The sequence below is a fragment of the Hyla sarda genome, chromosome 7 (assembly GCF_029499605.1).
Source record: "Hyla sarda isolate aHylSar1 chromosome 7, aHylSar1.hap1, whole genome shotgun sequence".
NCBI lineage: Eukaryota > Metazoa > Chordata > Amphibia > Anura > Hylidae > Hyla > Hyla sarda.
The window spans coordinates 193,301,814-193,318,473 of NC_079195.1; the positions used below are offsets into that span (position 1 = coordinate 193,301,814).

At 41.9% G+C, this 16,660-nt stretch overlaps 1 protein-coding gene across 9 annotated transcripts in view; it reads left to right on the forward strand.

Annotated features, from left to right (window-relative positions):
- SEC16B (SEC16 homolog B, endoplasmic reticulum export factor) overlaps positions 1-16,660 on the forward strand; it is a 293,732-nt gene that overhangs the window by 157,817 nt on the left and 119,255 nt on the right. For all 9 annotated transcript variants that reach the window (XR_008846564.1, XR_008846565.1, XM_056531981.1 and 6 more), the window contains 2 exons: positions 5,182-5,319; positions 12,791-12,904. Coding sequence is in view for 7 of the 9 variants with exons in the window: in XM_056531981.1 (XP_056387956.1) it covers positions 5,182-5,319; positions 12,791-12,904 (252 nt within the window). In the remaining 2 variants the exon portion in view is untranslated. The remainder of the gene's footprint in view (positions 1-5,181; positions 5,320-12,790; positions 12,905-16,660) is intronic.

The window sequence follows — 16,660 nt, forward strand, 5'->3', positions numbered from 1 at the left end:
TAAATGGATCCCATTGATGTCAGTGGGATTGTTGTACAATCCTTTGCCATTTTGTCAGGAAAAAAGATGGTGCGTGCAGTTTTTTTCCCCCATCAAAGAAACAGGAAGAGAAAAGGATATTATCATAAATTTAACATTGAAGTCTATGGAAAATGGATAAGCCTTTAATGTCATCCGTTTGCATCAGTTTTTCCAATCCGTCTATGAACAGTTATGACTTCTGAGCATGCTCAGAAGAGGTGTGAGCAACAAAAAAATAAATAAATAAATAAAAACTGACACAAACGAATAATAAAGGATATAAATGGATGCAAAGGGATGCAACAGAATGCCACATAAATAGTCAGTTAAGATAACAGACAAACATCATCCTGTAGCATCAGTGTGTTAGAATGGTCCATTTAGCAGCAATAACGGGAGAATATCAGGACGGGAGGCCATGTGAACCTAGCCTTATCAATAAACTGCAGTCTTTAGCTTGGATCCCATATTGTTGAATGAATTTGGCAGTGGCTGTGGGACAGACAACAGAGGGTTGTAGCAAGGTCTTTTTACCAGTGGGATACCTCAGGGATCTGTACGGGACCCATTTTGTTATTAATTTGTTGGGACCAAGGGCGTAAAGGTACGCCCTTGCATCTCCATACTTAAAGACCAAGGGCGTGCTTGTACGACATGGTCCCGTTATCAGGGTTTGAAGCGTGCTCACAAGTTGAACACGCTTCATATCCCGTGGTTCCGGACTGCTATCAACAGCCAGGACCCAGGGTTAGTGCCGGGCACCGCCAATCGATATTTTTGCTGATGACACAAAGATTTGTAACAGGGTTGATGTTCCTGGAGGGAAACGCCAAATAGAAAAGGATTTAGGTAAACTGGAGGAATGGTCAGAACTCTGGACACTGACATTTAATGTGGATAAATGCAAGATAATGCACCTTGGGTGTCAAATCCCAAGGGCAGAATATAGAATATGTGATACATTCCTAATCTTAGTATCTCAGGAAAGAAATTTAGGGGTCATTATGTCAAAGAACATAACATTTTAAGAACAATGTAATAGAGCAGCAGGAAATGCTAGCAGGATGCTTGGGTGTATAGGGAGAGGTGCTCATGCTGTTGTACAGATCACTGGTGAGGCCTCACTTGGAGTATTGTGTGCAGTACTGGAGGCCGTATCTCCAGAAGAATATAGATACATTGGAGAGAGTTCAGAGAAGATACTAAACTAGTACATGGACAGCAGGATAAAACTTACCAGGAAATTACCTTAACATGTATAGCTTGGGGGAAAGAAGAGACAGAGGGGATGTGATAGAGACTTTAAAATACATAAAGGGAATCAACACAGTATAATAGATGTACAGTATATTTAAAACTACAGAGTTTTAAATTAGAACGCCATAAGTTTCTGCAGTAACATCAGGAAGTTTTACTTTACTGAGAGAGTAGTGAATGCATGGAATAGCCTTCCTGCAGAAGTGGTAGCCGCAAATACAGTGAAGGGGTTTAAACATGCATGGGATAAGCATAAGGATATCCTTCATAGTACTATTCATAGTATTTACAATATTGAGCAAACTTGATGGTGACTTTCCCAAAGACCAATCCAGATAATCAAACACCAAAGCAAAAAGTCCAAGATCACAGCACCAAACTGAGACTCCAAGTCAACTCCAAGTATGGTTGACAAAGGCTAATATAAAGCTGAAATGTTGCATGCTGGGGAACCAATAAAAAATAAATAAGCTTTTGAGTTAAAGGGGTACTCCAGTGGAAAACTTTTTTTTAAATCAACTGGTGTCAGAAAGGTAAACAGATTTGTAAATTACTTCTATTAAAAAATCTTAATCCTTCCAGTACTTATTAGCAGCTGTATACTAGAGAGGAAATTATTTTCTTTATTGGAATTCTTTTATGTCTGTCCACAGTGCTCTCTGCTGACACCTCTGTCCGTGTCATGAACTGTGCAGAGTAGGAGAAAATCCCCATAGCAAACATATGCTGCTCTGGACAGTTCCTAAAATGGACAGAGGTGTCAGCAGAGAGCATTGTGGTCAGATAGAAAAGAAATCCAAAAAGAAAAGAATTTTCTCTGTAGTATTCAGCAGCTGATAAGTACTGGAAGGATTAAGATTTTTTAATAGAAGTAATTTACAAATCTGGATAACTTTTTGGCACTAGTTGATTTAAAAAAAACTTTAACTTGGAGTCTCTGTTTGGTGCGGTTACCTTGGACTTTTTGGTTTGGTGTACTATACTAATGTGTACCTGTACTACATGTACTGTATTGTTCTTTACTTGAACTATATGTATTGTACTGATGTCTACCTGTACTTTATCAAATGTACTGGTGTGTACCTTTACTATATGTATTATACTGCTATCTACTTTTACTAAATGTACTGGATTGCTCTCTGCCTGCTCTACGTTATACTGTTATCTACCAGTCCTTCATGCACTATATTGCTCTCTTCCTGTGATGCATTTACTGTTCTGCTCTCTATACTACATGTATTTTACTGCTCTGCTCTCTACCTGTACTACATATACATTACTGCTCTTTTCCTATACTATTTGTGCAGCCCGTACTATATATAGTGCTTTTCATCTCTGCTAGGTTAAGTTGCTCCTTTGGGTACCAGATGAGAGTTACTGTACAGTATAGTACCCTAAAGGAACTCGTATTAATTATCTGCTTGTCTTTCTTTAATATTAATGTTTCTTACTTTGGGTTGACCTTTTGGTACCATTGGGGCCAATTTATAATTTTTCATACAGTATAGGCATGAAGAACCAAAATTTAAATATTGTAACAAAAGTTACAGTCATTTAACAAATACTCCTTTTGTATTATAAAGACCAGATAAGGAGGAGAATACAATTGCTTGAATTATTGATGAGAGAATAGGTTTGGCGCAAACTGATTTCTCTCTGAAATTCAAAAAAAATTTAGATTTGTTTGAATTTTATGGAATTCGTTTCAGGCAAATCATGTATAGGAGCAGGGACTCCAATCAAAGATAGGAGTCCCTGCTTCTACACCGTATACACTGTATGCTTCTCCGCTCAGTTAACATTCACTTGGTCAGGTGCACAGCGCCCAGTGAATTTACCAAGTGTTAGCGGTGATACATACAGCATTGCTGATTCTCTCCAGGTAATCCAACACATTCCGTGGGCTGGGAACTCGGCACCCGGCCACATCTCAAATGTGTTGGGATTCCTAAATGTAAGCAGTGTATGCCTCAACTCTCAACAACATTTGTGGGGTTGGGTGCAAAGCTACTGGCCTAGAAACGTGTTGGGCGACCAGGAGGTAAACTGCGATGCTGTATACATCGCCACTTACATTAATTATGCTCATTAGGTTTTCTACACCTGGCCCAGTGAATGTTATCTGAGTGACGAGGCATACAATATATGCTTCACCACTCAGTGAACAGTAGCAGGGACACCATTTTTTTGACAATGCTTTCTCCCATACAAATCTGAATTGGCTATTGAATCTGAATCAAATCCAATGTCAAACTTCTCCTTAAAGCGATACTTTGATACTAGACATCTTGTTTGATCATGAGGTCCCGCTGCTGGGGCCCCCGCAGCACCTGGCGTTCTAAACAAATGCTGGGTTCCAGCGGCAGTGGTTGTGATGTCACGCAACACCCCCTCCATTTATGTCTATGGGAGGGGGCGTGTCAGCCAACACCCCCCCTCCCATAGACATAAATGGAGGGGGCGTAGTGTGACATCACGAGGGGGCGTGGGCATGACATCATGATCACCGCCTCCGGCTCCAACACAAAATGTTCAGAACGCTGGAGCGCCGGGTACCCTGGCGGGTACCCTTTAAACAAATTTTGGGAGATTCACTCATCTTTAACAAGAATCCATCTTATTTGCTGCTAATATTCTAAGATTGAGTATGAAATGCTGCACAATCACATGGGGGAGATTTATCAAAACCAGTGTGGAGGAAGCGTCATTCAGTTGCCCATAGCAACCAATCAGATAACTTCTTCCATTTTTAAAAAGTCCAGTTAAAAAGGTTGTTATGTGCAACTGCACCACTCTTTCTCTATACAGGTTTGGATAAATCTCCCCCACAGTCTCCTCCCTCACTTTGAACTCTTCCAGTCTCAAATTAACAATAAAATAGTGAGACTTCACTCGTGGAGAGCCCAACCCAAGTTGATTCCAGTCTCAGCAACGTTCCCTCTGGACAGGTTTTGATAAATCTCCCCCATAACTTTATTACCGAATTAGAAACAAAATGTTTTAACTTTTTAAGAGGTTTTAGATTTTAGTCTCCTATAATTTCATGAGATTCCCAGGAGGGGGCAGGTCCACTTTAAAGTTGCACTCCACCCCTAGACATCATATCCCCTATCCAAAGGATAGGGGACAAGATGTCTGATGTCGGCAGTCCCACTGCTGGGGACAACCTCGATCTCAGCTTCGGCACTCCAGACATCCGGCGCACTGAGCGAACTTCACTCCGTGCTGGATGACTGGCAATGCGGGCTGGAGGCTCGTGACATCATGGCCACTCCCACTTGTTACGTCACGGCCATGCCCCTCAATGAAAGTCTATGGGACTATGGGAAAGACTTGCATTGAGGGGGCGTGGCCATGACATCACAAGCCTCTGATGCTCTGGCAGGGAGATCATGGGGGCCCCTGTGGTGGGACCCCCTTGATTAGACATCTTATCTCCTATCCTTTGGATCGGAGCAGTACCCCTTTAAGTTTCAGTGTCCTGAGTTAGTAGCTGCAACCCCTCCCAAACCACTTCTCGCTGTTCTTGATTGACATCTCCCGCATCATCCAACATACTCTAAGGTGAAACAGAGTTTACCCTTCAAATGAACTCATCTTGAGTATAAAAAGTATAAACAAAAGAATAAGGGGCGGTAAACTCTCCCAAACCCCTCCTCTGCACTTTTGATTGATGTTTCCTGGAAACCTCAATCATAAGTGCAGAGGAGGGTTTTGGGAGAGTTTACCGCCCCTTATTCTTATGTTTATACTTTTTATATTCAAGATCAGTTAATTTGATGGGTAAACTTTGTTTCACCTTACTCTATAGAGAACCTGATCATCAAGGGTTGTTTGGAGAAATGACTATATTACTATAGCTATCATTACATTTGTTGTTAATGTTTATTTTTTATATTTCAGATCTACAAGTTTGTGTACGCCACTCGGCTAATGGATTATGGTTTGACATCTGTTGCCCTGCATTATTGTGAGTGCATCGCCTCCGCCATCCTCCACTCCAGCTCTGGATCTCCGGTGTTGATATCAGAGTTAATCAAGGTGACTTAAGCCTTCACACACGTCCCTTAGATATCCAGGCACGGCAGTATGGCTCAGTGGATTATAGCCCTTATTCCATAGAAGCAGAACAGCTGATACGGCAGTTTTCCCTCTTTATTTCCACTGCTGTCAATGCGAGTTAACTGTACAAAACGTCCCATCTGTTTTCCTCCCCATATATAATAAAGTCCAATGCATTTAAAGCTAAACATTATTTCAGAGAGAAGCAATATGCACATTTTAGCAGAAATCCTGCCATTTCCCTGTTGACATAAAACTTCTGGGAATAAACATTAATCATTAATGACTTCTCAGCTCAAATGGCCTGCAGTGAAATGTGTTTAATGCTTCAAGCAAAAGAACCAGCATTTTTGCTTAAAAATGGTAAATGATAGCTTCGGGTCTCCAGGGTGTATTTCTCTTCATGCCTTTAAAGCGTGCGTGTTGCATTTATTATCACATTTACTGGGGATGGTAAACTCTAGCATTGTTTCAGAGCAGAAGTGTACACCTTTTCAGATGCAAATTACAATGAAATCTCATCCACTTTCATTGTTGGTCACGTTACAGTGAAGTTGTAAAAAGAGCCGCAGCAACATTGTAAGGCAAAATTGGGTCTGCATTTCTTTTGGTTGGTTTTACATAGAGCGTTACACAATAAAAGCTCTTTTAAAGAGAATCTGTCAGCTCTTTTGACATGTCTGTTAAGTACATACTTTCATTCCCTATTAAATGTCAGTTCTGGAGCATATTCTCTTAGACCTCTACATTGTAACATTCCTCTGTTATTCCTCCTGGGAATGTATGAATAATTTGGCTACTGAGTACTGACATATTAAAGGGTTTTACAGGATTAGCAAAATCCAAAAACAGCGCCACACCTGTCTGTAGGTTTTGTGTGGTATTGCAGGCCTCATTCACTTCAATGAAGTTAAAGCGGTGTCACGCCCTGCCCCCAGAATGCAAGTCTATGGGAGGGGGCGTGACAGCTGTCACGCTCCCTTCAATAGGCTTGCATTGCGGGGGCGGGTCGTGATGTCACATGGGGGCGGAGTCATGATGTCACGATACTCCGGCCCCGTAGTCGTAACTCAGCAGACTCCGAGGCTGCAGCGCTGCGTGCAGCTCCCAGAGGTGGGTGCTGCATGCAAGATAGCGGGGTCCCCAGCGGCGGGACCCCCACGATCAGACATCTTATCCCCTATCCTTTGGATAGGGGATAAGATTTTTAAGGGCCGGTACCCCTTTAGGGTGCGTTCACACATACAGGATCCTGTGCAGATATGATGTGCAGGATTTGTATCTGAAGAAGCGGTGCTCAGTCATTTAGTTTACATTGAAATCTGCAGCAGTTATGATGTGTTTGTTTTCTTATTCAAAGGGAGTTATTCAGAGATATATTGCCATGAGATGAAAGGGATTTGACCTATAATAACAATTGAGATGCTTTATAAAGATTTGAAATCTGTAGGCTGTGTTTGCACATTACATTCATAATGCATTTCTACATGTTTTTACTGCATTTTGGCTGTTTCAGTTGCGGTTTCTACCGTGATTTGCATTAAATTGCAGTAAAATAGCACATTTTGGAAAAATCATAGTATAAACTGAAGCACACAGCAAGAAACACAATGGCCCTCATTTACTAACAGCATTCCGACTCTTTTTGTCGGGCTGTGCGCCTAAATTCTGTCTAAATTCTGAATGTGTGACAGAAAAAATAGACAGAATCAGAAACACTCAGAGTGAAAAAAAGAAAACCCACAAAATGGGTGGGGTTTTCGGAAAGGAGGCGTTTTCCCTACATTTCATACAAAATCACTCATCTTTTCTGAAAATCACTCTGAAAATCATGTGTAAAAAAAAAGTTTAAAAACACACACATTAACCCCTTCCTTATTAAAAGTTTAAATCACCCCCCTTTTCCCAAATTCCATATAAAAAATATATAAACATAATAAAAATAAACATATGTGGTATTGCCGCCTGGGTAAATGTCCGAACTATAAAAATATAAGGTTAATTAAATCGCACGGTCAATGTAAAAAAAATTCCAAAGTCCAAAATTGCGTATTTTTGGTTACTTTATATACCCTTAAAAAATGGATAAAAAGTGATCAAATAGTCTGATCAAAACAATCATATTACCAATAAAATCTTCAGATCACCGTGCAAAAAATGAACCCTTATAACACCCCGTATAACGGAAAATAAAAAAGTTATAGGGGTCAGAAGTGGACAATTTTAAACATACTAATTTTGGTGCATGTAGTTATAATTTTTTTAAAGTAGTAAAATAAAGAAAACCTATATCAATTGGATATCATTGTAACCGTATGGACCTACAGAATAAATATATGGTGTCATTTTTACCGGAAAGTACACTGCGTAGAATCAGAAGCCCCAAAATTTACAAAATGGCGTATTTTTTTCAATTTTGCCCCACAAATATTTTTTTTCTGGGTTCGCTGTAAATTTTGTGGTGAAATGATTGATGTCATTACAAAGTACAATTGTACAAAAGTACATATAAGCCCTCATATGCATATGTAGGCGCAAAATTGAAAGCATTATGATTTTAAGAAGGTGATGAGGAAAAAATGAAAGTGCAAAAAACGGAAAAACCTGTGGTCCTTAAGGAGTTAAAACAATGAGCCTACGGCCGGAACTGGTGGGGGGACGTCGGGCAAGTGTCATTCTTCCGCAGACTCACGCGGGAAGACTTCAGTGATGTTACGCGTCAGTCCCGATTGCCCAGGGTCCAGTCAAAATTAAGGACAGCCCTGGGTGATCACATGACTAAACTAGAGTAATGAAATTCATAGATAAACCAACCGGTGCTGGACAACTAGTGATGGTAAGTGTGCATGATATGGGCAAAAACAAAACATAGGGCTTCTTTCAATTGCAATGCAGCACATAACCTATCGACAGGTGTGGTGCTATTTTTAGAAGAAAGCACTCTAGTCATGTTTTTCTAATCCTGGACGACCCATTTAATGGTTAGTAAAGAACTTATGACCTTTAATACACAGGTGTCCAACCAGCCCATGGACCTGACAGCAAGAGAGACACAGATTGGAGGCTATTGCAGTAGACATTGCTTATCACGGTATACATGGAGTTCAGAGTTTATAGAAAGCACATGACAGTTTCTTGACTTTGGGGCAATTCAAACTGTGCAGCTTTTCTTTTCTTTTCTTTTTTTTTCCTCTTTAATATCCATTTACTTATCTGGGTTACAGATATTGCCATCTGTCTCTTAACTGAACCCTATTAAACCATCCACACAGTCTAGCAGGGGTTAGTGTCGCCACTGGGGCGCATGCATTAGCAGAACACCTATAGACCGCTTTTGGTGGGCAAGCCCTGTGTGTCAATCAAAAGGAGCAGGGCGGTGGCCGAGTGGAGCCCTGTCCACGCCTCGTTGTAAAGAAAATGCTATTTTACACAGAGAAAGCCACCATTTTTCATTAAAAAAGGCATGGTTAGCATGGGAACACTACTCCCTGATAGACTGACCCTGGTTTTGTAGCGTTGCCACCACAAACAAGAAAATCTCACTTGACAAGGATATGTACTTTTTCTCAATGCTTTTAGTTTTCATTTATCGCAATACAAATAGGGAGAATCCGGCAATCATTCACCTGTCTACCCCTTCGTGAGAGGAAGGAAGGTCAGCTCCGTAATGCCCGTGGAAGGGTGAAGTTATACCGGAGGCTGCACAAGGACTGTCAAACGTAATAAGTGAGCACTAGGGGTTAACCAATTTTTGTACTTATATGAAATCTGAAAAGTGGAGAATTCTCCCTATTTGTATTGCGATAATTGAAAACTAAAAGCATTGAGAAAAAGTACATATCCTTGTCGAGTGTGATTTTCTCGTTTGTGGTTGCTAATGGTAACGGAGTGGAGCCTTCGTCCATTCACACTCATACCCCAGTGCTGAATATAAGGTTTGTCCCTAAATCTATATATGGACTTGTAGAGTTGCCATGTTGTGCATTTCTTGAGTCACACACATCGGGGGGAATAAAAAAAATATGTCAGACAGTGTAGATGTCATCCATAAAAAAACACAAAAAATGAAGCATTACCTTATACCTACTTAGCCAATCATTGGCAGCAGCAGTGATCCACTTCAACTAATGACTGGTTAAGGGGCCCTTTTAGCCGTTTTTTATGTGTCAAGCGAGAACCAGTAAGTGGAGATCAGCATCTGTGAGCGCCAAAGAGAAGTGTCAGGAATCAAAAAAAGTGTGTGGTTGGGGGGTGTTGGGGGTAAAATTTTTAACCCCTTATGACCCCTTTAAAGGGAACATGTGGCTAGCGAAAACTTTATTAACAAGTATACATAGCACCTCTTATAATACTCTGCTCAACTGTGTCCCAGAGAGCTCAACCCGATCCAGCAATGTGCAGAAAACTATCTTGGAAACTGTTCTGTGCTGTATACTAATGCCACTTAAAGGGGTACTCCTCTGCTAGACGTCTTATCCCCTAGCCACGCCCCCTCAATTATCTTGGAAACTGTTCCGTGATGTATACTAATGCCCCTTAAAGGGGTACTCCTCTGCTAGACGTCTTATCCCCACGCCACGCTCCCTCCATTCATGTCTATGGGAGGGGGCGTGTCTGCTGACACGCCCCCTTCCATAGACATGAATGGAGGTGGCGTGGTGTGATGTCACGAGGGGTCGTGGGCGTGACATCACAATCACAGCCTCCAGCTTTGAGCATTTTGAACAAAATGTTCAGAAAGCTGGAACACCGGAGTACCCTTTTAACTAGTCATTGGGGCAGGCACCTCCGAATAACTAGTCTAAGTGTCACAGCGGTAATCATGCCTACTTATACGTGATCGACCTGCCAGTGAGCTTACTATGTTAACTCAATTCATACTGGAAAAAAAAAACACTTTTTAGTGAAGTTCAAGCAAGGCATATTACAAATTCTAGGAGATAATCTCAGCATGATGGATGACCATCGGTTCGAGTACTCGGTTGTCAGCCTATACATACAACTGGATGTTTTTGCAGTGACCTAGCTCCCTTCTAAAAGAGAGAGCGGTGATTGGAATGTAAGAAGGACATTAAAATTTACAAATGTGACACATCAAAGGAGAACAGTTCCAAATGTGTCGTTATTCTCTTAACTTATTTATGACCTGAATGAGACTTGAATGAGCAGTATTTTAGCCTAAAAAATGTAAGTTGTAATTATTTAAGGGGTCTGTCCATGACTGATCGTAATCCTGACTTATAAGTGACTTTTCTGTACACGTGTACCTATATATGTGTCTAGGCTGCACATCTAGCAAATAGCATGGTAGAATATCTGTCTTTACATAGGAAGGTCAACTGAGTATAGTGTATGTTTTTACAAGGGGTTGTGTTTTCTTTTTTTTAGTTTCTTAGTTAGTTTCTCTTTTATTACCTTTTTCAATAGTCTAGATAGGAGAATGCCTTTAAGGGTACATTCCCACACGGCGTATTTGCTGCGTATTTGCTGCTGCGTATTTTATTTTCTCTGTTGAAGTCAATGGGTAGGAAAATACGCAGCACCAAATACGCAGCAAATACGCAGCAAAATACGCTGTGTGGGAACGTACCCTAAAAGTCCTGCTTTCCCCCCAGAGGCAAGAAAGACATATTACTATTCTTAACATTGCTGAGAACACCCCTGTATTATGTTAAAGTACTTTTTTTTTTTGCCCATCGCATGCACACTCACCATCACTAGTCATACAGTGCCATTTGTTTTATTCCAGTGCAGCTGCATCCATCTATATGTTTTTTTTTTTACTATAACCTGATCATGTCATTACACGATGATATCATCCCCTACTACATCCCCTCCTACTAGCTCTCAGATACCGCCCCCATTCCTCCCATCTCTGTGGGATCAGAATATATAGTGGCAACAAAGTGGCAAAAATGGTAATATTTTACTGTGCAACTTTCACCCCATGACATTATTTTGCTTAAAAATGCACTTTGAATAACAAAACGCATTAAAACTGCCCACTGTGAACTGACCTCAACCCACTTATGAATATAATGAGTTCACCCAGCTAAACTACAGAACTAGCAGTCTGATTAGATGAACAGCTGCAATAATCAAACACCACACCCTCAGCCAAAGGTTGCATAGAAAATGTAAGCTGTATTACAGAATCTCTTCAGTGAAGGAATTGCAAATCAAAGTGGAGCCTAACCCATGTCTGTTTTATAACCCAAAATAAGTAAGCACAAGGAATACAGTAGAACATCTACATTATTCTTTAATGCTAGTCTATGCTGCACTATACAAGCAAAAGAAAATTCCTACAGTACATCTTTAAAGGGGTAAAGGGGTACTCTGGTGGAAAACTTTTTTTTTTTATCAACTGATGCCAGAAATTTGTAAATTACTTCCATTAAAAAAATCTTAATCCTTCCAGTACTTATTAGTGGCAGTATACTAGAGAGGAAATTCTTTTCTTTTGGGATTTATTTTGTTTCACGACCACAGTGCTCTCTGCTGACACCTCTGTCCATTTTAGGAACTGTCCAGAGTAGGAGCAAATCCCCATAGGAAACATATGCTGCTCTGGACAGTTCCTAGAATGGACAGAGGTGTCAGCAGAGAGCACTATGGTCGTGACAGAAAAGAAATCCCAAAAGAAAAGAATTTCCTCTGCAGTATACAGCAGCTAATAAGTACTGGAAGGATTAAGGTTTTTTAAAAGAAGTAATTTACAAATCTGTTTAACTTTCTGGCACCAGTTGATTTAAAAAAAAAAAAAAGTTTTCCACCAGAGTACCCCTTTAAATGAGAAGTATCATGCGGCAAAACGCATCCCCTATCCAAAGGTTAGGGGATAAGTCTTAGATTGCAGGGGGTCTGACCACTTTCCCTGGATAGAGATACATGGAGCGGACGCATCGGTCGCCTTTTTTTTGCGGGGGTAGGGGATAAGCCTTGCTGCATGATATATCTCCTTTAAGCCATTAACTGATTTATACTAAAAGACTTACTGTTATGTTAACAAAGTGGACAGAATGCTGGTGTGTATTTTGCATGTGCGTCGGTGTGCTGCGGATTCATACACAAATCCACCCCAATTGTTATTCATTGAGGCTAGTCCTTGAAATTTCCATCAGAAACACATGACATGCCACTTATTTCCAGTGATGTTTTTTTTTTGGGCTTTATCACCGCAAGCTATTGGCAGATTGTTGTTGCTGCATAAACTTTCATTGGATGTACTTGTGGTCGCAGAAACCCTATTCATTTGCATGGGGATGTGGATAGTTAGGGGATTTCATGCAGATTTTGGCAAGTAGTCTATGCTAAAATTCATAGACTACTGGCCAGAAAGTAGGCAGTGTGTGATTCTAGGTATAGACCCCAGATATATTACTTGCTTTAGGCACTGGAAGCTCTATTATGTAGCGTATTCTCACTTTAGTGTGTTTTATGATTTTAGCTGGCAGATCGCTTGAAATACTCAGATCCTCAGATTCTAGAACGACCTGAGCCAGAACAGAACCAAGAACCGACCTGGCTTGTCCAGCTCCGGGCTCTATTCCTACAGTTACAGGTAAACAGCAGAGAAAAGTTCAAGTTATGATATTTAACAAATTAATGTTTAAAAGGAAATGTTGCCTATCATTAATGCTTCGTATTCTATCATGTGTTCTGTTTCTGGTTTGAAGAATGACCAGACTTCTAAGGATATCTCAGATTCTATGTTGGAGCCTTACACGTCACATATTTCATCAGATCTAAAAGGAAGAAACTCATTGCATGCAGCACTATTCTTCCCATGAAGACAAAGGACACCACAACGAAACAACATAACTAACATAACAACAAAAGAACAAACAGTACTTGTATGTCTTTGTTCACAGCAGCATTGTGTTCTGTTCTTTTCTGTCAGGATTCAAGTGTTTTTGAGAAGAATTATGCAATCGGCAGAACAATTTTTTCCAATAAAAACATTGGAACCTTGACTAAGGGAGCCACTATAAGTCAGGGGAATCTGTTAAAATTTACTGGGATAAGATGTCTGACCGCCGGGGTCCTGCCGCTGTGAACCCCCGCGATCTCTCTTGCTGCACACCCTGTCATCTGGCGCCACGCCCCCTCCCATAGACTTGCATTAAGGGTGTGGGGCATTATGTCACCGGGGGCGGGGCGGTGACATCGCGATCCTCCAGCCCCTGCATCGCCAGTCATCAGGCATGAAGCGAAGCTCGTTCCTTGCACCAGATGACAGGAGTGCTGCTAGAAAGATCGCGGGGGTTCCCAACGGCGGGACTCCAGCGATCAGACATTTTATCCCCTATCCTTTGGATAGGGGATAAGATCTCTAGGGGTGGAGTACTGGGATAGGGAATAACAAGCTGATAGGTGAGGGTCTGTTCTCTGGGACCCCCACCAATCCTGAAAACGGGGTCATGGAATGAATGGGCATTCATGGCCACCACTTCACTGCTATCGTTTCAACAAAGTTCAGCGCTCGGAAACGTTCAGCTGTCCATAGGGAATAAATAGAGCACTTGCCACACTCACAGTGGGCATCTTTAAATCCAGAGATGATTTTGTCCCTGTTTTTGGGAACGGTGTTGTTCTTAGCGGGCCGACCACTACTGATCAGCATTTTATCCCTTATCATGTGGATAGGGGATAACAAGCCTAGATGGAAATACCCCTTTATGTTCCTCAAGACGCATTTTGTAATTGAGGGCATCTATCCAAGCTAGTAATGAGTAAGGGTGTCATGAGATTTCCATAGTATAGGGATGGTCTGTCTCATGGCCGCTATGAAGTGTCTGAGAAGACCTTTTTTTATTTTAGAAACTAGACCAGGGTGAGCCGGGAGCAGGGTCATGCATTGGGTTAGTTTTCAACATTTAAAGTCCTGTCAATAATAAAAAATGCATGCTTCTCTCTCCACTTTGTGTCTATGAGAGCAAAATGGCCCCGTAGTCTTACACTATGAGTCAGAAAAGAACTCGCTAAGCGTGCACTTTTCCCGGCTTGTTCTTTTGATTGGTTGGGGTCTTTTAAAATGTGCACAGTACCTATGATTCAAAAGATCTACTACCGAAATGAACCATGTTAAATCTTTCAAATGGGTCTAACATATTCACATCCATGATTTGAGCTGGTCATCTTAATTGCATCTGTCTACATTGTCCATGTAGAAAATTGAACTTTACTGTATCAGAGGAGAATCTTTATAGGGGTACTCCCCCCCTAGACATCTTATCCCCTTTCCAAAGGATAGGTGATAAGATGTCTGATCGCTGGGGTCCCGATGCAGGGGACCCCCGCAATCTCGACTGTGGCACCCCAGACATCCATTGCTGAATCACTGGGGATGTGGAGCAGAGGCTCGTGACATCACAGCCACGCCCCCTCAATGCAGGTCTATGGGAGAGGGCGTGATTTCCGTCACACCCCCTCCCATAGACTTGCATTGAGGCGGCATGGCTGTGGCTTCACAAGCCTCCGGCGCTGCACCCAATGCTCTAAACAAACGCCCGGTGCAGCAGGGAGATTGCGGGGGTCCCCAGTGGCCAGACCCCTATGATCAGACATCTTATCCACGATAAGATGTCTAGGGGAGGAGTACCTCTTTAAGACTGGGTGTCTCTGTAGATTTTTTGCAACATTTATAGAGAATGATTATATAGACTTATGGTAGCTCTCTCATGGTTGTTCCTATAAGCTATTCCTACCTATGGTAGACATTGGTTTAGTGTGAGTAGATTAATAGATCATGCTGAAGACTTGCTTGGCACAAATATGAGGCCGAAAGCCTGATTTCAGAAGAGACAAAGGAAGAGAAACTGGCCATAAATAATGGCTATTATTCACTTTAAAGCACATCACTGGTACTAAAATCTGAACACTTTAATATAATACTGATTTATAGTTACTGTTTCAGTTTATGCAGATCAGCATGAAAGTGATTTAACAGCTAATTGTGCTTTGATGGGTTTTTCACCCAACTCCAATACCTTATGTGGCAACTTTTTCCATCTGATGCTTCTTGATGGTATATCTCACTGCGTGGATATTTAGATGTTAAGGAGCTATTCCAGGGACTCACATACTTTATAGCCATTGAGAAGTACTTTGTGATCATATTGACATAAACAGGATTCATCTTATCAATAACTTCCAGGTTTTATGTATTCTGCCTCAATCTCTTGTACTATTGTGACATAGAGTTATGTGAGCTCTGCTTGTCTAAATCTCCATGGTTCAGAAGTACAATGCAAAAAAGGACAGCAATACTGTGGCAATGCAACAGGAGTGTTACGCCGAGCGCTCCGGGTCCCTGCTCCTCCCCGGAGCGCTCGTGGCGTTCCACTTCCTGCAGCGCCCCGGTCAGACCCGCTGACCGGGAGCGCTGCACTGACACTGCCGGTGGGGATGCGATTCACATAGCGGGACGCGCCCGCTCGCGAATCGCATCCCAAGCTACTCACCTGTCCCGGTCCCGGGCTGTCACGTCCTGGCGCGCGGCTCCGCTCCTTAGGGCACGCGCGCGCCAGCTCTCTAAGATTTAAAGGGCCAGTGCACCAATGATTGGTGCCTGGCCCAATCAGGCTAATTAGCTTCCACCTGCTCCACGTCCATATAACCTCACTTTCCCTTCCCTTCCTTGCTGGATCTTGTTGCCCTTGTGCCTAGAGAAAGCGTTTACTGTGTTTGCCATTCCAGTGTTCCAGACCTCTTGCTATCACCATTGACTACGAACCTTACCGCCTGCCCTGACCTTCTGCTACGTCTGACCTCGCCTCTGTCTAGTCCTCCTGTCCCACGCCTTCTCAGCAGTCAGCGAGGTTGAGCCGTTGCCGCTGGATACGACCTGGTTGCTACCGCCGCAGCAAGACCATCCCACTTTGCGGCGGGCTCTGGTGAATACCAGTAGCAACCTAGAATCAGTCCACCGACACGGTCCACGCCAATCCCTCGCTGACACAGAGGATCCACATTCAGCCTGCCGAACCCTAACAAGGAGTGGATGGGAATACATTTCGTTATAGTTACAGTCATGGCCGTAAATATTGGCACCCTCTGAAATTTTTCTAGAAAATTAAGTATTTCTCACTTGCAGTAAGACATGTTTTGCTATACACATGTTTATTCCCTTTGTGTGTATTGGAACGAAACCAAAAAAGAGGAAAAAAACTAATTGGACATAATGTCACAACAAACTCCAAAAATGGGCTGGACAAAATTATCGACACCCTTAACTTAATATTTGGTTGCACACCCTTTGGAAAAAAATTACTGAAATCATTCGTCGCTTCCTATAACCATCAATAAGCTTCTTACA